The sequence below is a fragment of the Myotis brandtii genome, unplaced genomic scaffold (genome assembly GCF_000412655.1).
Source record: "Myotis brandtii unplaced genomic scaffold, ASM41265v1 scaffold1003, whole genome shotgun sequence".
In the NCBI taxonomy this organism is placed as follows: Eukaryota; Metazoa; Chordata; class Mammalia; order Chiroptera; family Vespertilionidae; genus Myotis; species Myotis brandtii.
This window is the reverse complement of record NW_005353340.1, coordinates 273,665-298,037: the sequence shown is the minus strand read 5'-3', so window position 1 is coordinate 298,037 and position 24,373 is coordinate 273,665. Positions and strand designations below refer to the sequence as shown.

Below are 24,373 nucleotides of genomic sequence, written 5' to 3'. Positions count from 1 at the left end.
TCTGGGTGCACCGGTTCAGCTTTGGCTCAGTGCAGAGAGCTGCCTGTGTCTGGCTCCGCATTCAAGGACTCAGAGAAGATTCCAGAATAATGATAATAATAATATTGGTAAGATAATAATAGGTGATGGCCATTAAATGTTCACTATGTATCAGACACATCTTGGGGCACCACCAGGAGTGAGTGGCACCATGCATCCACCTGGAAAGTGAGGTTCTGCCACTTTAAGCAGCTCCTGGCCAGTGGCATCGGTTGGCCTCGTGTATTCCAGAGGCAGGAGGAGCCCTGGAGCCTGCGCGATGCCAGGAAATCTGCCGTGTTCGCATGAGTCCTTGGCCTTGGTCAGTGGCAGCAGACCTGGGGGGGGGCACCTGTTATTGTTGATGCCAGTGAGTTACCACCATATTTGCTGAGACCAGCTTTCCTCCTTGGAGAGTCTTCCCTTTCCGGTGCAGGGTTCAAGGTCGTGCGGTAGTGAGCGAGCCGCATGCAGCCTTGGCAAAGGGAGCACAGCGAGCTTGGAAAGGAACAGAAGGCGCCCGCCCGCCGGGATGCGGGTCAGGGCTCTCGGTGAGACCTGGAGGTGCAGGCGGGAGGGAAGGAGGCGTGTGGGCGCTTCTGAAGGTAAAAGGGACCATCTAACAACGACTTTCAAGGCCTTTGTGGAGTCCCAGGATCAGGCGGAGAAGGTCCGGGACACCAGCCTGGATGGATGCTGGCAGGACCACCTTCCTCAGCCCCACTCAGCTCCCCATGGCTTCCTGGGACCGGTCCTGGCATCCCCAGTGTCCGGTCAGACCACACCCTCCTGCAGCCCGGGACAGGCGCTGTGCCAGGGACGAGGAGCGCCCACTCACTCAGCAGCAAGGAGATTAAACAGCCCTTGCGGCAGCTTTGACTCAGTGCCGTGCTGAGGCCAGAGATTGCCCTGGACTAAAGGGGCGACAGTTAGATGCCAGGGCCCCTCTGAGAGCAGCTGCTGCAGGCGACCGACCCGAGGGAGTGAGGACGACCCTGAGGGAGTGAGTCCGCGCTGACCCAGGCCGGGGCACAGCCCTGTGGCTCAGCGTGAGACCTCTCACCTCCAGTTAGGACGGGGTTGTGGCCGGGCTCTGGTTTCTTTCCTAGGGCAGCTCGGTTTAGTCTGTCTCACTTGCTTTTTCTGCTCCCCAGCCCTGAGCTCTAGGGGCGAGGTGGGCCCTCCCTTGCCCGCCTCCATTTGGGCACTGGCACCCCTTTTTCCAGACAATTCCAGGGACAGGAACGTGCTGCCCTCCCCTGCTGCCCACTCTCGGGCCGGATGGGCCCTTGGTCTTGGGCCCCAGCCACAGCTCCTGCCCCCAGACCCTGGCACTCAGGTGGGCTCCCTCTCCTCCCACCTGGCAGGGGTGAGAGCAGCTGTAAGAGTCCCGGGAGCTCCCTCCCCGAATTAGTACCAACTTAAAATCCGGTGGGTGCTGGCATCGCCTTCCGGTACCTTCTCTGTAGGGAGCTGCGTTAAGCGTGGCTCGGACACTGCGGAGCTGACCTGATTACCATCTGGCTGCCCCAGTTTCCTTGTTGTCTGTTGTCTGGCCTGCGCCCAGAGTCCTTGCTCAGGGCCATGAGGCAGGCCGACCTGCAGGTCCCACGCCTCCTGCCCAGGCCCTGAGGCTGACTTCCCCGTCGGGGTCAGAGGCTTGGACGCCGGTTCTTTTCACAGTGCCTGGCGTGGGGTAACGACAGACACAGCTATTGTCAACTTCAGCTCGTGCAGAATGTGGTTGCTCACAATCTGGTCAACACCTGGCAGGGTCAAGGGTGCCTGCTTTACCTGGTGTCGGGGCAGCGTTCTTGCTCAGGGTGCAGGCTCTCCCTCCTTCCCTGCCTGCCTGCTCTGCCCGGCCCTGGTACTGGTGTGGCGCCCCTGTTCTGGGCCAGCGGAGGGCATGCCCTTTCCTCAGGGCCAAGACATGCCACCACCAGATACTCAGATAGCAACACCATTCTGCCCTTTCCTCAGGGCCAACACATGCCACCACCAGATACTCAGATAACAACACCATTCTCCTGGGCAGTGCCAGGAAGTGCCCTGCCCACCCTGAACCCACCTGATAGATATTAGGGTCATGCTATCTGGCATTTCATTTCGTGCCCCACCTAGTTTAGGCCCCACTATCTCATCTGACCCTCATGACAACCCTGTGAGAAGGATAGCAAGGTGGTGGGATGAGGCTCGGGGAAGTGAGGGACTTGCCCAGGGCCATCCCTCTGCCACTGGTCTGGGGCCCATTTACTAAATCTGGCCTCCGTGTGCCACAAAGCAGACGTGGGACAGAGGCTCCCATGAGAAGCCACCGGGCAGGAACCTTGCACATGTCACAAGGGCCCCACCCTTGATGGAGCCGGAAAGACTGCCCTGTTCCCGCAAATCATACTTCCCTTCATCGCACAGCTCTCCAGCACCATCAGGGCCTCCAGCCCGAGTCCTGCCTGCTTTGGTTTGACTGGCTCTCTCCCTTGAGTCAGAGACAAAATACAGTCCTCCTCCAACCAAGATACAGAATAACTTTCTGCAAGTGGATCATAAAGTGGGCTCTTAGTCACACATGCCCACCAGCCTCGCTGGCTCAGTGGGAGATGTAAGACCCAAGGGAATGTTGCCGAGTGCAGCCGAGTTTCCGTTGCTGCGACACGAATTAGGGCGAGGTCTGGTCAGTGTGGTTTTGGAGGGAACTGGCGATGACAGAGCAGATCCTTCCCATTCACTCGAGCCCTGGCACGAGGGCTGTTCCATCAGTGATGCCCGGGGTCGTCACGTTTTATTAACGAGCTAAGGCATTGTCCCCGAGAGAAGAGAAGAGGAAGGGACTGTTACTTGATTCTGCGGGTGTGAGGTGCAGCTGGGGGAAGATGCAACCTCAGCGGTGAGAGACAAAAAGAAAGTATGGAATGGTTTTAGCAAAAAAGAAAAATACTGTGCTGAGTAAAAAGGCAAAATTGAAAGGGCATTCGGGGAAACGCCTGGGGCAGTCATGTCAGACTGGTAAGAAGGTGCGTGAACATCTGTGAGAAGCACGCAGGTCCTGACCAACAAGCAGACGTCCACACAGCCCTCCTAACGAGCCAGCCAGCCGGCGAGTGTCATCCTCACTAGCAATCAGAAGTGCAAGGGAAAGGGGATCCCATTCCTCTTCATTAAATGAGTAATTTTTAAGCTGATAAACCTGGTGTTAAATAGGATGAAAACATCTGTTGACAGAGTGGCTATACAGTAGGACCAACTTGTCACAGATCATGTTGACAGTGGGCGTTAAATATCCTTGAAAATGGTCTGTGTAACTGACCATTTTCCAGTTCGAAGAATCCAACCTAAAAACAAATGTAGGAATGGAAACGAATTGGCACACATATATTTATAACATTATAATTTATACTAGGGGCCCAGTGCACGAATTTGTGCACCTTAAAGGAACTATGGGCCGCAAGGCTGCAATGGGCACAGGGGCGGAAAACAAATGTAGGAATGGAAACGAATTGGCACACATACATTTATGACATTATAATTTATACTAGGGGCCCAGTTCACGAATTTGTGCACCTTGAAAGGAACTATGGGCTGTGAGGCTGCAATGGGCATAGGGGTAGGTCTCAGCCCATCCTCCTTGCACTTGCCAGGCCCTTCTAGCCGCAGCCCCAGTCCCCTCTCTGCTGGCAGCCCCGCTCCCACTCCGCCGCCACTGCTCGCACCCACTGACAGTGTGGAGCGATTGGGGCCAGCTCCAGCTGCGGGTGCGAGCAGGGCTGGTGCTGGCAGTGGGTGTGAGCAGCGGCTGCTGGCCCTTATCACCTCTCAGGAGCAGGGGGAGGTGGAGAAACCCTGAGGGCAATTGGGGCCTGCAGCCGCTACTCACACCCACTGACAGCACCAAGAAATCGGGCCTGGTGCTGGGTGCCAGCAGGATGTGCAAGTGGGGCTGGTGCTGGCAGCAGGTGCGAGCGCTGGGTGGGATAGTGGCAGGTGGGAGCAAAGAATTTTCAGTAACCACCAGAGCCTCCCCTTGATGACAGCGACCGGCGCCCTGCCTTGGTCTGGCACCCCCGTTCATCTGCTTCACCATCCCGCTGCAGACGATGCCTGCCATGTTCTGCGTGCGCCCCCTGGTGGTCAGCTCATGTCATAGTGACCAGTTGTTTGGTTGTTTGGTTGTTCAGTTGTTCTGCTGTTTGGTCTATTTGCATATTAGGGTTTTATATATATAGATATCAAACTGGGAAACAAATCAGAAGTTTAGAAGTTAGGGGATGGCTAAGTAAACTATAGTATATCTTCTCACTGGAATAGTATGAGGATGTAACAGTAAAAGAGATGTAGAATAAATAAAAAGAAGGGTGCAAAATTGAATTATAATACGATAAAAAAATGGTGTATAAAAACCAAGGAAGGTTTGAGAACTTACGTCTACCCAGAAACCTGAGCATGATGTTTATGGTCACTCTGTCCTTACTTGCCAAAACTCGGAAGCAGCCCTTCAGTAGGTGAGTGGATAAGTAAGCCCAGTACATCCAGATCATGGGATATTTTTCAGGGCTAAAATGAAGTGAGCTATCAAGCCAGGAAAAGATATGAAGGAAATTTAAATGCATGCTACGAAATGAAAGAAGCCCATCTGAAAAGGCTACATCCTGTAGGATTCCAACCATACAGCATTCTGGAAAAGGCAAAACTATGGAGAGAATAAATAGACCAGTGGTTGCCAAGAGTTGAGGGGTGGGAGGGAGGAAGAGGTGGAGCTCAGAGGGTTTCTATGGCACTGAAATTGTTCTGTAGGGCACTACAGTGGACACATTACACTATTCATCTAAACGCATAGGATGTACAGCACCAAGAATAAACCCTAAGGTAAATTGTGTACTTCAGGTAATAATGATGTGTCAATGTAGTCTTATCAATGATAACAAATGTACCACTTGGGTAGGGGATATTGATAACAGAGGAGGAGGCTATGCATCCGGGGTAGGGGGCAAGGGTATGGGGAAATCTCTGTATGTTCCCCTCAATTTTGCTATGAACCTAAAACTTCTCTGAAGAATGAAGTCTATAGCCCAGCTGGTGTGCCTCAGTGGTTGAGTGTCGACCTATGAACCAGGAGGTCACCATTCCATTCCTGGTCAGGGCACATGCCCAGGTTGTGGGCTCAATCAATCCCTGGTAGGGGGCATGCAGGAGGCGGCTGATCAATGATTATCTCTCATCATGATGTTTCTATCTCTTTCTTCCTCTCCCTTCCTCTCTGAAATCAATAATGTGGTGTGTGTGTGTGTGTGTGTGTGTGTGTGTGTGTGTGTGTGTGTGTGTATTTTAAATGGAGTCTACAAGAAAAACACAACAAGAGGAAAAGACTGGAAATAAAGGTTTGTGTTGGGTATTTGTGCAGGTTGTGTTTTGGTTCTGGTAGACTTATTTTCTTTTTTCTCAATGCCTATAATTACCATTTTAAAACATAAACATACCTAGCTGGTTTGGCTCAGAGGATAGAGCATCAGCCCACAGACTGAAGGGTCCCAGGTTCCATCCCAGTCAAGGGCATGTACCTCTGTTGCAGGCTCAATCCCCAGCCTTGGTTGGGGCACATGGAGGAAGCAACCAATTGATGTGTCTCTCTCACATCAATGTGTGTCTCTCTCTCTGTCTCTCCTCCCTCCACCCTCTCTAAAAAACAAATAAATACATAAATAAATAAAATAAAACATGAACATGTATTAACTTATAATAGAAATGCCTAACCCACTGAGGCGTATCAGCCAGGGAAAAAGTTAAAGTTTTTAAAAGTATCTATAATAATAAAAGCATAATATGCTAAGTAGACCAGACAGCTGAACGACCTTACGGACATCATTCCAGACGTCTTTCCAGATGAAGCTGCCACAGTGGGGGCTGAGGCAGAGGCGGTTGGGGTTGATCAGGCAGGCAGGTGAGCGGTTAGGGGTGATCAGGCAGGCAGGCAGACAAGTGGTTAGGAGCCAGCAGTCCCAGATTGTGAGAGGGATGTCTGACTGCCAGTTTAGGTCCAATCCCACAGGGATTCGGCAGTCGGACATCCCCCGAGGGGTCTTGGATTGCGAGAGGGTGCAGGCTGGGCTGAGGGACCCCCTCCTCCATGCATGAATTTCATGCACTGAGCCTCTAGTCTATAATAATAAAAGCACAATATGCTAATTAGACTGGACATCCTTCCAGACAAAACTGTGGCTGTGAGGGCCAAACCCCTTGCATGAATTTCATGCATCAGGCCTCTAGTATATGTATATATATAGTGATTCCTCTCCCTATCCTGCTTCTGTTTATTCCTCAGCACCCCATTCTAAGGAACCATATGAATACTTGCAGAGTGTCTTTATGTATGCATATGGAAATACAGATAGTCTTATTGTCCCCTATTTTTATTCAAAAAGTATCACATTTTACACATTTTCCAGCACCTAGCATTGTATCTTTTCTTATCAGTGCACAATGGCTTCTTCATTCCTCCTTACAGCCACAGAGGACTCCAGGTGTGGATTTGTGGAGTCCCCACATTCCTCAGCCAATCCCCTGCTGAGGGACAGTGGATTGTTTTCAGTTTGTTGCTGTTACCAACAGGACTGTAATAATGCCTCATACATACATTTTCATACATGTGCAAGAATAGCCACAGAATAAATTCCTGGAGGTGAAATTGCCAGGTCAAAAAGTAGAAGCCTTGCCCTAGCTGGTTTGGCTCAGCAGATAGAGCGTCGGCCTGCAGACTGAAGGGTCCCGAGCACATGCCCAGGTTGTGGGCTCGATCCCCAGTTGGGGTTGTGCAGGAGGCAGCCAATCAATGATTCTCTCTCATCATTGATGTTTCTATCTCTCCATCTTTCTTCCTCTCTGAAATAAAAAAAAAATACATATACTTAAAAAAGAAAAAGAAAAGTAGAAGCCTCTGTAAACCTGATAGTGCACATTGTGACTTCTAAGTATTTCCCACCAGGAAGGGTTTACATTTGCACCAGCTGTACTTCTGAGCACCTGACTCCTACACCCTTGCCAGAAACTGCTTTGCCTTAAATTTGATGATTGCTCTTCTGATATGTGGAGCAAGGAAGTGCACTATGTTTTCGTTTGGGTTCCTTTCATGAGTTTTATTTTTATTTTTTAAAAATGTGTTTTTATTGATTTCAGAGAGGAAGGGAGAGAGATAGAAACATCAATGATGAGAGAGAATCATTGATTGGCTGCCTCCTGCACAACCCCAACTGGGGATCGAGCCCACAACCTGGGCATGTGCCCTGACCAGGAACGGAATGGTGACGTCCTGGTCCATAGGCCGGTGCTCACCACTGAGCCACGCAGCCAGGCCCTTCCACGAGTTTTAGCATATTTTCATGTAAGAGCCTTTCCTCTTACCTATGAAGCTATTTACCACCTTCATTTTGATTATTAGTCGGCCATATTCTTATGGATTTCTAGAAACTATGTATCAGGAAGAGAGCCTGTCGTAGTGACTGTGCCTCCCTGGCTGGGCAATGCGACCAAAGACAGAGCTTCTATAAGGGGCTGCCCTCTGGGTTGCTAGAGCCAATAGGATGCATTTGAAATAAGACTGACGGCCATTGCAGAAAGCATGTGGACCCACCCCACCCCACCTGCAGCATCAGGAACAGATTTCGCGTTCGCAGCTCTCGGTTGGCTGCTTACTAACATCACTCAGGGAAAGTCACTTAGCATCTGTCATCTTGGCTTTCTTACTGCGTAATCTTGGTTTCCTTACATTACCACTAAGAAAACCGAGATGACGGGTGCTAAGTGCCTTTCCCTGAGTGACGATGTCAGTAGCTCATCAGCCCCGTCACTTTGGGGGACCCTGGAAAGGAGCTGACGCGCCGTGATTGAAGACAGCACGCGGGGTGACCTCACGTAGCCTCCTGAAGGTAGGGTGGTGGCAGCAGAGTCCTGCAGCATCAGGAACAGATTTCGCGTTCGCAGCTCTCGGTTGGCTGCTTACTAACATCACTCAGGGAAAGTCACTTAGCATCTGTCATCTTGGCTTTCTTACTGCGTAATCTTGGTTTCCTTACATTACCACTAAGAAAACCGAGATGACGGGTGCGAAGTGCCTTTCCCTGAGTGACGATGTCAGTAGCTCATCAGCCCCGTCACTTTGGGGGACCCTGGAAAGGAGCTGACGCGCCGTGATTGAAGACAGCACGCGGGGTGACCTCACGTAGCCTCCTGAAGGTGGTGGCAGCAGAGCGAACATGAACAGCGATGGACCCTCGGGACTCCCAGGGCCACTCCCAGGGCCACTCCCAAGGTCCTGCTCACTTGTACAGGACCTGCTGGGGTTTGAGTTTGTGAACCACACAGCTATGTGCAGGGCGTCCTGGCTTCAGGGGGAACTCAAGCAGAAGTTCCAGTGGTATCTTCACACCCTACTGGTGATGTAGCCAAGCCAGACTGCGCAGCCCGTGGAACCCGGTGTAAACCATCCAGCTATACATCCCTAGGCAGTGTAGACAGCTGGCCCTGATGTCTCCAGGGACTTTTGAACTTTGAACAACACATTGTCACTAACTAGCTCATCTCATCCCATCTCAGCCCAGGGTCAGTGCCGACCTCCAGATATCCCTGGAGATGAGCAAAGAGCACCGATCCCAGTTCAGTGTGAGATCCACGGGGTACAAAGAACACAGGGAACCTTGGGCACTTTTGCTTCCTTCCCTTTTCCCTGGAACAAGCTGCCTTTGCTTCACCAGGACCCTTTTCTCCTGCAGCTCAGGGGAGACTGTCACCAGCATGACCAGCTTGGCCCCCTTGCAGCCCAAGAAGGGAAAGAGACGGAAGGAGAAGGCTGACGTTCCTCCCGAAGTGCCTGCCAAAGGTAGGAAGCCGCTGTGCCTCCCACCAGAAGGCACCGGGGCTGGTCCAGCAGTGGGCCCGGCTGTGACGTGGGAGCAGGACAGGGAGAGGAGACGGTAGAGAACATGACATCTGTGATCTTACGGTCCAGAGAACCCCACCGAGATTCTGGTCACAACCGAGCCCCATCCCTGAGGTGGGTGGGGGGAGTCCATTGGGCCAGCATGGCTTTAGCTGGGAGGGGCAAGTTAACAGCCACAGATGGATTCCACAGTGGATTTCACTTTCAACTACCAGCATGCTCTGCACATAGAGGGGAGGGGCAGGAGGGGGTTCATCAAGGGAAAGAGGCCCTTTGATTGTTCTAAAGAGGTAAGCCAGGTATATAACTTTCTTTGGATTTGTTCTGAAAATAAAAGGTAGTTTATTCTTTGATTCCAGTTGTGACTTAGAGGAACATAAATGAGGAGGATGGGTATTTCTGGAGGAGAGAAAATAACTGTGGCCAATTCAAGAGAAGTTCATACTTCAAAGAATTGGAAATATAGTTGGAAGTACTAGGATTGCCCAGGTGAACAATTTAATAACGAGGCAAGAAACATTTTGTCCCTCAGCTGGGGCTCCCAGGGTGTTCCCTAGGGACAGGTGGAGCCCTGGGCTGGTGCTGAGCAGTCACGGGGAAGCGGAGAGGAGGAAGGGCATGGCGCCTGCGAGGCATAGCGAGTGAGGATGTGGGGGGAAGGGGGCAGAGAGCCCTGCCGTGGCCGGACAGTGAGCCGCTGTGATGTCCCATTCAGTCAGCGTAGAGAGCGCCCTCCCTGAAGAAAGGTGGAAGTGAGCCCAGAGAGCCAAGTAGTGGAGCCTGGCTTTGAAGTGAGGTGTGTCTGACTTTCAAGGCCAAGTTCAAGTCTCAAATCATCCATAAACTAGCTACATGACCTTGGGGAAGGCCTCAGTTTCTTTCTCAGTTTCCACCCTCCCTGGTGACCAATGAGAGCTGCTGTGAGGGTCAGAGGTCACTGCTGTCAGCCTCAGTGTGCAGCTAGGACCGCGGGGCAGGTACCAGCGCCGCCTGTGCCTGCCCCTCCTCTTTCTCACCTGTACACCCGACCTCTCGGGAGAGGGCAGTGTTTTATGGAACCGGCTGAGGGGAGAGACTGACATGTCCAAAGCCTAGAAGGGCCACCCACGGGTACCCTGATCCCAACCCAGAGTTCTCCATGGGCGTGGGAGGAGTCCAGGAGAGTCCACAGAGTTCGTCTGTGATGCTCACGGTGTGTGGGTGAGGAGAGCCCGGGAGGAACCACAGCTGAACCGCTGCCTCACTCCCACAGCTCCCACAGCCGCCACGCCCCACAAGCTGAAGCTGCTGAAGCCACAGAGGAGAGACGCCCTGGTGAGTCAATCAATGCTGGTCCTTGTCCCCACGCCTTGCACACACTTCAGGTCCAGTGGTCCCTTGTTGACCCGAAGCCTGCGGTAAGTCCTGGTGCTGTGCCCGGGTGGGGGCGCTCAGCCAGCTCACCAGCCCTGGAGCAGCTCACCTACCTGCCTAGTCCCCTCACGGCTTCTCTGCAATCCAAGTGCCATTCTTACCATAAGTGCTGCTTTTCTCAGAGAGAAGAAAAAAGTCACCCTCAGGAACATATAAATAGGAAGTGGACCTGCTTGTATAAATGTACCTGTAACCACAGTGAAGAACCTTAAAAGATGGTGTAGCTTATATTTTGAAATAATTTTAGATGACAGAGGAGGTGAGCTAGTGCAGCGTCCGACCCCCAGCCCCGCTCTCCTGTGGGAGCGCCCTCCACAGCCGCAGGGCGTCCTCAACGCTAAGCGCTCCCCCAGCTCATCGTTAGACACCTCAGATCTGACCGAGGCCAGCAGGTCCCTCATCGCTGTCTCCCAGGAGCTGCCCAGAGAGGCACCTCACCCAGTCACCATGCTTCCTCGCCTTTGTCAGGAGTCCCTGCCCTGCCCTGTCCTGAAGAGCAGTAGCCAGTTAACGCTTAGAATGTCCCCGATGGGTGTTTCTCTGAGTTCCTCTGATGATCGGAATGGGTTGTAGAACAGCACAGAGGAGCATGATGTCACTGCATCTCACTCATGGGGGCGGGTATGACTCTTTGTCACCCGCTTACGGTGTTGTCTGCAGGCCGCCTCAGTGTGAAGTTACTGTTTTTCCTGTTCCGTAGTCTATTCATTAGAATCCACTCTCGGTCCAGTTCACACTCAAGGGAGGGAAGTTCAGCTCCGTCTTCTGAAGGGAGCAGCAGCAAAGAATTTGTAGACCTGTCAAAACCACCACAGCAATTAATATTTTGTCCTGTCTGGGTAGTTGAGGTCCTGATGCGCCAAGGTTGTGGGTTCAGTCCCTTGTCAGGGCACATACAAGAAGCAACCAACGAATGCACAAATAAGTGGAACAACAAATCTATGTCTCTCTCTCTTTTTCTCTCTGTCTAAAATCAGCAATCAATAAAAATTTAAAATAAATAAATATTTTAGGGAGATCCATCAAGGCTATGCAGATATTCTGTTGCCCCTTAAACTTGGCCCACTACCTTTAGCATTCATCAGTGGATGTTGCTATGGTGTGTTAATGGTGATTTGCTATTTTCCTCAATCGGTTCACATTTACTATTTTAAATTCTTTTGTAAGGAGCAGATGGACCCCTTCCCTCATCTGTTTATTCACTAATTTATGTCAGTGTGGTGCTTGGGTATTTTATGGTCTTCGTTTCTAATCATACTGTTGCTTATTATTGTTCATCGGTTGTGCAGGAGAGAGAGGGAGAGAAGCTTGCAAAGCTATTCTAAAACGTGTATGTCCTGCCAAGGGCCAAGCTATTCTTGAAGGAAAAAGGACAAAGTGGAGAAGTTAAATACCAACTCCAAAGATTTACATTAAAGCACAGTAATTTAGTGTGGTGATAGCACAAAGGTAGACAAATAGACCAAAGGAACAGAATCAAGAACTCCAAACCGATCTACATGTTTGTCCTCACTTGATTTATACAGAAGTGGCATCACAGTGTGGTTAGGAGGGTTATCTTTCCAGTGTGAGGTAATGGGCCTCTTGGACCATCTACTAGTAAACGACGGAGATCCAGAGCCCCTCCCTCACACCACACACAAGACTAGAGAAGGAGCAGAGACTGAAGGAAAAATAAAGCTTCCTAAAGATAGCATATCTCCCGAAAGTCAGGGTAGGCAAAGGTTTTTTAAACAAGACATAAAAGAAAAGATTAAAACATTTGGATTATGTTGGAATTTAGAAGGTCTATTCTGATTAAAGCTGTGAATACAAGAATGAAAAGACAGGCCAGAGACTGGGCGGGCGGATCTGTCCTCCGTACGTCTGACAAAGGACTGTCTACCACGGAGTACACGACACCTATGAAGCAAGAAGAAGTGACAGCGTCACAAAACACAGGGGGAGTCTGAAACGTGCACGTCATACAGCAGAGGTACAAATACCAATAAGCTCGTGAAAATGATTTCACCTCATTGGCATCGCGGAGACGCAGGTGAAAAGCATGAAGCAGTTCACTCCCCCAGGATGACTGACATGAAATACTTGCATTTTTTATGCCTGTTTTTCTCTGGTCCCTTTGGAATTTAGGAATGATCCAGTTGTATCTGTTTGTCAGATTCTTTTTTATTTTACTTTGTTTTATATTTCAATAATCTTTGCTAGTTTCATTGGTCTTAGCACTACATTGTAATCAACTGTTTCAACTTAGCTTTTACTCTTCCTGGAGTTCAGTGTCTTCCCCCTCATCTTCCTTTGCCTTTACATCTGAGCAATTTGCCTTGAGGGAAATTTAGTTTGTAAACTTTCCCACTATGTTCTGGGAAACATGCTGGGTGTGTTAGGTGCATACCTATTCACATCACATATTGTTCAAGATAAACGCCCAGCTCCTACCGTGACCTACAACCCCTGTGTCATGTAAGCCACATATGTAATTCACATGTTCTAGTGGCGAGATAAAGACGTGAAAAGAAACAGATGAAACCAATTTTAATAATATGGCTTATTTATCCCAATACCTCAAAAATATTCATTCAAACATATAATCAACATAAAATTATTAATGAAACACTTACATGCTTTGTTCAACTAAATCTTCAGAACCCAGTGTGTGTATTCCACGTGCTGCACTCAGGGCGGAGCCACGTTCCAGGTGCTGAGGAGCCACATGTGGCTGGAGGCTGCCGCATCGGACAGCACGGCCCTATGCGGTCTAGACCCCATTACCTCTCGGACATAATTTTTACTACCACTCCCTTCCCCTCCCCCTCCGGCCACACTGGCCTCCCTGCTAGTCCTTAAACAACCCAAAAGGTTTGCAAGGGCCTTTGCAGCCGCTGTCCGCTCTTCCTTCCTGCCCTCCACCTGTGGCTTATCACTCACCCCCTCGGGTCTCTATTCACGCACCCCAGTGCAGAAGCTTTTGGAGATCCTGCGTAAAACACGCCGCCGCTGATGGCTCGCCCTGCAGAGGTGCCCTCACGAACATACATTTTTACCTGCTCACTGCCTCTCTTTCCTACCAGAATGCAAAGTCTGCGAAGGCAGGGAGCATGCCTGTGGCCGGGGCTGCATGCCCACGCCCAGCGCAGTGCCCAGCAGATGGGAGTGTCAGTGATGCCACATACCAGCTCTGCGCAGTCGGTCCTGCCGTCTGCTTTTGCAAGTGGCGACAGTGAGAGGCGGGTGACTTACGGAAGGTCAGCAGCTGAGGGCGGCAGGCAGACTTGAACCTGGGTCCTTCTGAACCGGAATGTAAAGTGTGAACCAGCTCCTTGGAGGGTTTGCCTCTGAGTGGAGTCTGGGTCTCTGTACCCTGCTGATGTCCTCGGTGGCTCAGCCTTGCCCCATTCTTGCCGCTCTGTGCCCAGGTACCCCCTCTCACTTCTGTTGGAGAAACTGGCTCACCTGTTTTCCAAAGGCAGCCTTTTGGCCCACAGTGCATTGTGGGCTCAGACAGTGTGATTCCATTTGGTTCACATCAAAAATTCTTCAGCAGTTCCGCTCTGTTGGCCACACTCATCCCTGAGTGCAGCGCCAGAGTTCTCCCTGGTTCCAGCAGAGCTCGCTCCCGCAGGCCTTCGGGGGGCGAGCTGAACACAAGGACACCTTTCCCTGTGCCAGCTCTCCTGCCTGCGAGCACCCCGCATCCCACCTGAGACTCAGTCTCCCCGAGATGGACAGGCTGAGCTCACTCGCCTCTCACTACGCAGCCACCGCAGGTCAGTGTGGGCATGCGTGTACCTTTCAGATCTTTCATTCTTAATTCGGATATTTATCAACAACCTCAAGAGTGACTGCGCCTTGTAAATGTTTCCACCTTCCATCCTCCCTGAGTAGCTTAAGGACCCGCTGTTTCTATCCAGCTCTTCCCACAGTAATAACAGCAGCAGCTGCTTATTGAAGTTCTGTTGCCGTACCCGGGGGTCTGTCCAAAAGAGTGCTCTTTGCTCGGCATCGTATTTGACCCTCACAATAAGCCCTGCTCCCGCCCTAGCTCTGCGTGTGAGGACACACTGTTTAGGAAAAGTGAGTTCCTATGACTCACAGGGCGGGACTCCCTCTCGGTGGCCACAGTGCCGCCCGTGGACCGCCCTTTGCGGAGCCATCAGTCTTGGATGGATCCCTTTCTGTCGTCCACCGCCAGGTGGTCCCCACCGATCATCGATCCGTTAAATAAGGGCACGGGATGCTGCCTCGGCAGTTCTGGCCGCTTGGAAACAGCGGCCTCCACAGCATTTTCGGAGATGGCACTGGTCCTGACCACAGGTTTCCTTGTTGACTGTTTTGTTTGTGTGTTTGTTTGTGCTGGAGATTTTTCACGGGAACTAAGTCCTGGGCAGTTCTATTGCATTTCAGAAAGATTCTCCGTTTTATGGACGTGCTCCCAATAATAGTATTTTAAATTCCAAACTGTCCCCTGATCATTTCAGATATGAAAAGACTTAACATTTCTCCACCAAACAAGAAACGAGTGAGTTTGGGAACTAGTTTGCAGTTACTACAAAGCACAATCAGGGAGGCGCTGGCCGGAGCCGGGCCTCGGTCCGAGCAGCAGTCCAGGCCTCGCCTGAGGTTTTAGTTAAACTGAGATTTATTTTCCCAGGAGGCAGCATCGACCCCGGCTCACGCTGGTCAATATTTACCTCTCAGATCAATAAGTCTTGATGGCCGCCGAGACTTAGTCAATAGTTGCTTGACTCACGCAGGCTTTGGTGGGCAATTTAGAAAATAGCTTGGAGGCATCTTTTCGGGGGCCTTTGTGCCCGTTTAGGCGTTTAATTCTGTGATTTTTCATTTTTCCCCCATCTCTATGAAGCAGTGCTTCCTGGGGCGGCCAGGCCTCTGGGCCCAACAGCCCTTTTGCCTGGCCTGATGGTGACAGGCTCACCCGAGAGGAGAGACCAACCTGCCCACTGCCTCCATGGACCATTGACTGGAAGAGAGAACCTCCGTTTACTGAGCACCTACTGTGTGCCAGTTCCTCTGCCAGGGCCTTGATGGCCCCATTTCTCATCTCAAGTGTCAGCTCTTGGTGGACCCCCTGTGTCCAGGCAGACTCGAGGGGCTGGGCCCTGTGTGTCACCCGCAAAGCGCTAGCAAGTGGCAGCGCTTCGTGAGGTCCGAGGCAGCGTGGTGCTGGTGAGGAGTGTATGTGCCAGAGACTGACAGTGGCTGGAAGTTAAAAAAAAATGAGAGGAAAGAAGAAAAAAGAGGCAAGAGAGGCATTTAAACATTTTGTAATCAAGGTATGGAGACTGCCCTCCACATTTGTAGCAAAACAGCCAAACACAAGCAGCTGCCCTCACAGTCGGCCAGCAGGTGCTGAGGCGCGAGGCCACGCAGGCCTTCTGCCGGTCAGGGGGTCTGACACACTCAGCTTGCCTGGCCTGTGCACACGGGGAGTCTCATTCCAGTGTCCTCGTTCTTCATCCTCTGGGGGCCGGAGCACTTCCACAAAATTCAAACGTGTATTGTCCCTTTAATCAGGGTGGGGAGGGGCACTTCGAAGACCCCTGGAAGCCTCCTGGGGACCCCTTTCCTCCCCTTGGTGGGGTGTCCCCACAGTAGAGCTCCCAGCAGCACCCTTGGTGCTGATTCCCACCGATTCCCACTGTCAGGAAAGGCTGTCCCTGCCTCCTGGTCTGGGAGAGTGAGAAAGGCGGGCCATGCTTCATTCACATCCTGTGGGCTGCAGAGGGGGGTGGGGGAGAGACCCTAGGGGAGAGGAAGCAGTGCGGGAAGGGGAGGCAGACCTCAGCTCCAGCCCTCCAGCCACCAGCAGCCAAGGACACCAAAGCTGACAGAAAGGGAAGAGATGTCACCCTCTGGGCTAAAGGCACTTTCCTGCCCTCCTCTGCCTCGGTTGGAGCCCACCCTACTCCAGAGGTGGCCCTGCCCACTTTGGCGTCCTGGAGCCCGCAGCCCTGGGTGCAGGAAGGGCGTCCTGGCATCTGCAGCCCTGGGTGCGGGGAGGGCGTCCTGGCGCCCACAGCCCTGGGTGCGGGGAGGGCGTCCTGGTGCCCACAGCCCTGGGTGCGGGGAGGTGGTGAGCATGTGAACTCCTGCTCCCGGAGAAGGTGATTGCTGTGAGCAGAGATGAGACAGAAAGTCGGGAAAGTCTGGGCTGTGGTCCCAGGCGTTGCCCAGGGGCCTCCTGCATCCGGTCTCTTGTTCCCATCCCTCCCCATGTGGCTGCCTAGGGGCTTGCCTCCATCCCAGCACTGTCCATGTCATTCCCCTTAGGACACTCTCTCAGCCCCTTCCCTTCCAGGATGGGGCGTGGCTTGCTGTGAAGGCAGGGGCTCACAGGCCTGCCCACCTGTCTCCTGCTCTGCCTGGCACCCCACCGGTCTAGGTCCTCTTCCCAGTAGCCCCACAGCCTCTGTCCTCCCACCCACAGAGCTGGCAACTCCCCTGCAGGATGTGTTCACTCAGCACCTTCTTTTTGAGGCCTCCCGCCCCTTCAGTCCACTTTTCCACAAATCTAGGTTCGCCCGGACCTCAGAATTAACACCCATGTGGGCCAGGGCCCTTCCCATCACCAACCCTCGAGACACGTCTCAGTTAATCTGTTCCTTCTGCTTCCTGGATGCACCGATGCCCTGTCCCTGGAGGCAACAGGGCTCACCTGCCATTGCCCAGCTACTGCTCTCCTCCGGCCTGTGGCCACTCCCAGGCGGGCAGGCCGCTGGCTTCCCCACCTCCCAGTGCTGGCGGCTCGGGGCTCCTTTCTCCTTGAACACAGCCTGAGAGCAGCAACCTGTGCAGCCCGTTTTCTCTCCAACCGGGGTCTTCGAGCCACTTCCAAACTGGTTTTCCTGACTGACTGTGGGACACCCCCGGGAAGCTGCACATATCCCCACACTTGCCCTGGCACGCCCGCCCGCCTCGCCTTCCCCGCCTGCTGTACCGCAGCCCCGCCCCGGGGAGTGGCTGTCCTGTCCAGGTCTAGCTGCCCCCTCCCTCAGCCCCGTTCCCTGGGACCCAGCCTCCCTGGTACGTTTTGGGGTGCCAGGGTCGACCCTTTCCTCCTGTCGCTGCCCAACTGGCTCACACGCTCACCACCTCCCTGTCCACCTGCTGCCAGGGCCTCTCCTGGGCCCGCAGCCCTGGCCTCACCTGTGTTTCAGCCCTTCCCCCTCCACCTTGAAGTGTTCACCCGCCTGACCCGACTTTCTCCCCCGAGGGAACCATGTGACCCCTACCCTTCTCACACTGTGAAGGTCAGGTGCACTGTCCACACCTAAGTACAGACATGGACCTGTTCCTTAACTGTGCTGACATACACGTAACCTAAGATTTACTACCTGTTGTAAGTGAACATCACAGTAGTGTTAAGTACATTCAGTTGTTGAGCCAACAATCCCCAGAAATCTTTCATCATGCCACTCAGTGCTCACCAAACACTCTCTCCCCTCCGCAGCCCTGCAAACCACCCTCCCACCTCCTTCTCTCTGACCCACCCTCTAGGTATCCCACGCAGGTGGCCTCACTCAGCGTTTGTGCGTGACCGGCTTATTTCACTTGGTATAATGTCGTCAAGGATCATCCATGTTGCAAAATGTGTCCGCATTTCCTTTCTTTCCAAAGCGGAGTGATACTGCGCTGTGTGTCCACGCCACATCCTGCTTACCCTGCATCGTCCGTGGGCGCTTGGCTTGCTACGGGAATAATGCTGCCGTGAATACGGATGTGCAAGCCTCTTTGAGTCCCTGCTTTCCATCCTTTTGTATGTGTACCTAGGAGTGAAATTGCTGAAGGAAAATCACATGGTAGTTCTATTTCTAATGTTCTGAGGGAATGAAATGACAGTTTTCCATAGCAGCTGCGCGAGTTCACATTCCCACCAGGGAATGTCGTGCATCAGGGTTCTGACTTTCCTACGTCCTCTCCAACACTTAGCACTTGGCTTTTTGATAACAGCCACGTGGACGGCTGTGAGATGGCATCTCGCTGTGGTTTTGATTGTTGTTTCCTTGATGATCAGCGGTGCTCTTTCTGTTGTTGAATTGTAGGAGTTCTTTATATATATATATATATCTTTTTGGATATTTATCTCTTATCAGATACATAATTTGCGAGTATTTCCACCCATTCTGTCCAGTGCTTTTCCCTCTCTTGATTGTGTCCTTCGATGCACGTGTTACGCTTTCACTAGCGCTAGTTTTAAAGTCACCAAGAACCTGTCTTCCTCATTCCTGTGTCCCCAGTAGAGAACCTGGGATTCGCGGCGTGTGCGTGAAATGGACGAATGATTGCGGGTAGGTGTCTGAGGCCGGAGCTCTAACTCTTCACTGCTCCACGCGGGGTCCCTGGGCCAGCAGCCTGGGTGTCACCCAGACGTTGTAGGTCCCGCCCTAGATCTGCTGATCTCACAGCGGCATCAACAAAACGACCCCTGGTAAATGCGAGGAACATCCAAGAGCAGACACGGGCGGCTCTGGGTTGCACCCTCTGCCGGGTCCCTGCCAGCAGGACAGTGGCTGCGGCTGCCTCCAGACGGACCTGCTGACCCCATTGGAAGGGAGTTCAGCCTCGAGGAACTGTGGGCTTTTCTTATTTAATCGACAAAGAAATGTAAACCCGAGGATCTGCTTCTAAAGGACACTGTGACTCATCACTCCTGAGGACCTTTCTGGAGAGTTTGTCCCCCCTTCAGCTGGGGACAGCCCTGCCCGGTGACCCAGGGCCTTTCGCAATCTGAGCTGCTTGTCTGTCGGGTTTAAAGTCTGCAGCAAACCCGCTGCAAGACCAGGGCGCGCGGGTGGACAGAACAGGATCGCGCACTTCATGATCCTGGAGAGGGAACCTGTCTGAGACCCTGCCTCCCACCGGTGGTCAGCGGGGCGAGACGCGTGCCCTGCGCAGCGCTGGCCCAAGTCAGAAAGGAGCCCCTTCGCCGGCCCGGTTCTCACGGCCCAGAACACACGGCCAGGACCAGAGGGCGCTGCTCTGAGCGGGAGAGAGAAGGCTTTGGGGCACGCTCGGCACCGTGAGATTCTGGGAGAATTTCAGTAATAACCCAAATCCCAGCAACACGCGCCTCAGGTTCGTGAGGGATGTTTGTAATAAGCCCGAGGATCCCTCTTGTTGTCGCTCATTTGCTCGATAGAACTGGTTTCAGTTAGATGTGCATGAAAAGGATATATTAACCTGCATAAAATATGTGCATAATCTCGCTTTAAAATTAAAAAGGAAGAAACCCACAACCGCATGTACAATATATTACCCCGAGTAAAAGCCTTGGGAAAACCCAGAGCTCCGCTGTGCCGCGCTGGTGCCGTTTCACAGAGATGCGCATTCGCGCTCCCTCGGCGCCCGCATGCCGAGGCGGTCACGGGCCCTATGCGTGTGGACTGGAGGGAGGAGCAACCCAGAGCTCCGCTGTGCCGCGCTGGTGCCGTTTCACAGAGATGCGCACGCGCTCCCTCGGCACCCGCACGCCGCGGCGGTCACGGGCCCTATGCGTGCGGACTGGAGGGAGGAGCGCGGGGAAACGCAAGTCACTGGTTTCCTGGGCTTCTTGCAGTCGGAGAGAGTGGGGGCTCTCCCATGAGTGGGATGCGACCGTCAGGGAGAAGGGACCAGGCCTCCCGAAGTGGAAGTGGGAGCATCTATGAGGGGCTGTTGGCCCTGACCTAGGCTGGCATGTCCTGGCAGCACGAGGTTACTCCCAACCCTGCCCCCCACCCCATCCACAGGCAGCCACCAGGCGGGAGGCTCCTCAGCCACTCGGAGGCCAGTGGAGGCTGGTGGAGGCTCTGCTTTTATTAACGACAGGCCACGGTGCTGTTACTTCCAGGCAGTCCTTAGGACCCCTCCCAGAGACCACAGGGACCCTCCCCCAGAAGTGCCGCGAGGAACCGCCCGCTGGGTGGCTTTGTGCTAGGAGGGGGTGACTCTGGGCTGTCCGCCTCGGCCGTGTGTCCCCCCTGTACTGCATCACTGACTCACACCGGCCACTGTGCCGCCGGCCGCCCATTCAGTCTCCAGGCGTTTACTGAGCGCCCCCGACAGGCAGTGTGCACGGTGCCCTGGGGACAGGAGCATGGGCCTCGCAGCGCCTGGTGAAGGTGAATGGGTGGCAGAGAGGTGAACCTGGCCCAAGGTCCAGCAGACCTAGCCCATGAGCGCCCCCATCTGGCTGCACAGGCCTCCCCACTTGGCCACGCTGTCCTCCCCACTTGGCTGTGTGGCCTCCCCACCTGGCCACGTGGCCTCCCTGGGGCCCAGGGTGCCAGCCTGGGACGGCCGAGTGTCTGCAGGCAGCGTCCCTGCAGAGCGCTAGCTTGCTTCCCTCTCTGCTCAGCGGATTTGCTGCCTTTATTGGGCATCTCATTGCCGCAGGCATTGCCCTACTGGGAAATTGTTTCTTAACTTTTCCACTCTATTTTATTTTTGTAATCTCATGGAACAATATCATTTGTGCTCACATTTGATATTTAAAAAAACTTATTTCATTTAAAACCTCGGTTTTGAATGCAGAGCACTTCAGAGTGGTTATTAAAAGACTTTTTCAATCTCAGATTGAGAATACCAGAAATGAAGTGCCATTTCAGAAAAAGAGGAAAACATTACCATTGTATGTGTTACATCCAGCGCGGCACTTATGTCAGGAAGGAAATCTCTGTGAGATTCTGAGTTCAGGACAAGCTAGCAATACCTTTAAGGGGCTTTGTTTCTCTGGCTGATTCAATTTTAACTTATTATTATAACTTTCTGAAGCTGAATTTATGAACTCAACAAGCACGTGGGATGTCCCAAAGGCAACAGCCTAGTGGATTTCTGATTAGAGCATGCATAGAGATATGAATACAAACTATGAATTCACTCGTATGCACCCATTGCCCACATTACATATGAACTCAACGAATGAGCTCACATATCTACTGCTGTTTATATCTCATCTTAATGCTTGGTTTATGCCCTGTACTTTGTGTCCATGACATAATGCAAGTGGTAGTGATGGTGATGATGCTGATGAAGGTGGTGATGACGATAGATGGTGATTGCAATGGTGGTGATGATGGTGATGAAGGTGGTGATGGTGGTGGTAATGGTGATGAAGATGATGATGGTAATAGATGGTGATTGCAGTGGTGGTGATGATGCTGATGAAGGTGGTGATGGTGGTGATGATGCTGATGAAGATGATGATGGTGCTACATGGTGATTACAGTGGTGGTGATGATGGTGATGAAGGTGGTGATGATGGTGATGATGCTACCTCCCAATGCAGGCACGACCCCAGTGCTGACATCGGGACAGCCCTAAGCATTGTTATTATCTCCGTCTCATAAATGAAGCCGGGGAGGCACAAAGAGGTAAATACAGCACAAGCTGCTGCAGCAGGAAGTGCCAGAGCTGGTCTGGCCAGACACCTGGCTTTCGGTCCTTGTTCTTCCCCACTGGGCTCTGGGCTCTGCTGTCTCTCAGCAAAAATGCTCAGGAAAGCCCTCCAAGAATGTCAAACTCACGGCCGGCGGGCCGCATGCCTCATTTAAACCTGCAGTTTCCTACGTGCCAGGTGGCACTGAGCGTATCTCCCTAGGAACTAGGTGATATCAGCAGCGTGCTCCAGCCCACGCCTATCCAGGAGAGGGCAAGTCTATCTGGCATCCTGAAACCTACCATTGTGGGGGGATTTCCACGTGGAATCACCAAACGCTGCAAGTTAGAGCCATTTTCTTGGAGAGCCAGTTCCTCAGCAAGTCTCAGCCCCGCTGGCTGAGGCCGTGAGCAGTGGCCCAGCCCCTGCCTGTGCGGCAGCCAGCCCCTCTGCAGCACCGCGCGGCATTGTCCCCGCTGTTGGCCACAGGCGTGTTCTTTCTGTGCCTGCGCTTCCACATGTGTATGTGAGATGGCAAGAGTACCTTCTGCGTAGAGCTGTCCGTGCACTGAGTGAATAATAGGGGCTACAATTACATTCTGGTGGGAGAAGGCAGGAGGTAGCCGAGTGGACAGATGTTATAATGCTAAGGGGATACGTGCTCTGCGCGGCAATGGAGGGGAGTAAGGGGGCCGCAGAGGGACGGTGCTTATGGGGAGGGGTCTCCTTGGAGCAGAGGCCTGATTGGTTATTCACAGCAGCAAGCCACTCTGCTATGCGGGGAAGAACATTCCAGGCAGAGAGCACAGCCTGGCAAACACCTTGAGGTGGGCCCTGAACCAGGAGTGCTGTCCTGGTGTGTCCAAGGGCGACCCGACGGCTGCAGCTCTGGTGAGCAAGCGGAGGTATGGTGGGCCAGGCCGGAGGAGGGCCGTGCAAGATGGCGACAGGTCGGGTCCTATCGGGACCCTGGGGTTCATTCTAAGCACGATGGGAAACCACTGGAGGATTTGCGTAGAGCCATGAGCAGCATGGTGTGGCCTGTCTGTTTAGAAGGATTATCTTTCCTACTATTGAAAAATATGTCAAGGGACTTTTCGGCACCGGCCTGAGGCCAATTCGTCTGTTATGTGATATTTTCCAAATGATCTCTGAGTGTCTTCTCTCTGCCTCTAAATATTTCAAAGAGACCAATTATTAAAATGACATTTACTTTATAATAATTATCATAGTAATAATAATTCAATACTTATGTAACAACTTACTTACCAGGTAATTTTCTAATTATATTACATTTATCAATGCATTTAATCCTCAAAATAACCCTGTGAGATAGGTACTGTTTTAAATCTAACTTTACAGATGTGGGAATGGATGCACAGAAAGGCTAAGTAACTTGCCCAGGGTCACATAGCTTATACATGGAAGTCCTGTGTCTGAGAGCCCATGCTCTGTGGTACCCTAGAGCAGTGGTCGGCAAACTCATTAGTCAACAGAGCCAAATATCAACAGTACAATGATTGACATTTCTTTTGAGAGCCAAATTTTTTAAACTTAAACTATATAGGTAGGGACATTGTTATTAACTTAATTAGGGTACTCCTAAGGCTTAGGAAGAGCCACACTCAAGGGGCCAAAGAGCCGCATGTGGCTCGCGAGCCGCAGTTTGCCAACCACTGCCCTAGACGGCCCCTGGCACAGTCCGATGGATCCGAGAGCGTCTCAGCTGCAGGCGGCCGGAACACCGAGTGTGCAAGGTCGGAGAGTCTCAGTGGACGCCGACACAGAGTAGATGCCCAGACACGCTCTTCCCTGAGCACAAGCATCTCGCCAGCAGCACTGCCAGGAAAAGTGCTTCAGGAAGGCAGCTGGGCAGCATCCATCTCCGCTCCCGGGGGAGAGAACGAGAGTGCGACTGTGTTCGATCACGAAGCGGTCCCGCGCCACTGCAGGTCTCATGTATCGGGACCCTCCCGAGAGCATCATCTATAATAACATTTTCGCTTCCCAAACATGCATGGCTTAAATCTAGAGACATTCATCTCTCTAACGACTTGCACAGCCTCGGGCCTTTCTGGGCCTGGTCACTCGGTCACCTCTGGGCACTAAGCCAGGGGCATGTGACTGTCTGTCCTGCCAAATTCATTCTGGGAATACCCTTTGCTAAGCAGCCTGTGACTTCTCCAGACTCAAGAGCGTGCTGTGAATTTGCTCTGCTCAAGATTTCCAAGTGACTTGGTCCAGCCTCAGGTGCCGACAAGCCTGGGTAGGACTTTGAAATCTTCATCTCCATCCGGGACCTCTCTGAGCGCCACATCCTTCTAGTCTATGCAAGTCCCAGAGAACACTGTTATTTATTGGCCATTAATCGCTGGGTAGCCCTGTGAAGGCTGGGTGTGGGTAGGAGTCTGCAGATAGAGCCCAGTTGTGGACTTAGGTACAGATCTCTGAGGCAGCAGTGGGAGGCCGCATGTGGTTCTCTGAGGGCACCTGTGTCTCCATGGGCAGTGACCGAGGGTCCTGGTCCCTGGCTCGGATTGTTAAGGGAAGTCTGGGCCGCAGTCACCACTGGTGCTGGGCTTGGGGGGCAGCGGTCCCAGCCCTCGGCTCTGAGTGAGCATCTGGGATCAGTTACGCTGCTG

At 52.5% G+C, this 24,373-nt stretch overlaps 1 protein-coding gene across 1 annotated transcript in view; it reads left to right on the top strand.

Annotated features, from left to right (window-relative positions):
- The window catches only part of VSTM4 (V-set and transmembrane domain containing 4), a 72,407-nt gene that overhangs the window by 35,036 nt on the left and 12,998 nt on the right, over positions 1-24,373 (top strand). The window contains exons 5-6 of the mRNA XM_014534923.1: positions 8,778-8,884; positions 10,197-10,258. Of these exons, the coding sequence (XP_014390409.1) occupies positions 8,778-8,884; positions 10,197-10,258 (169 nt within the window). The remainder of the gene's footprint in view (positions 1-8,777; positions 8,885-10,196; positions 10,259-24,373) is intronic.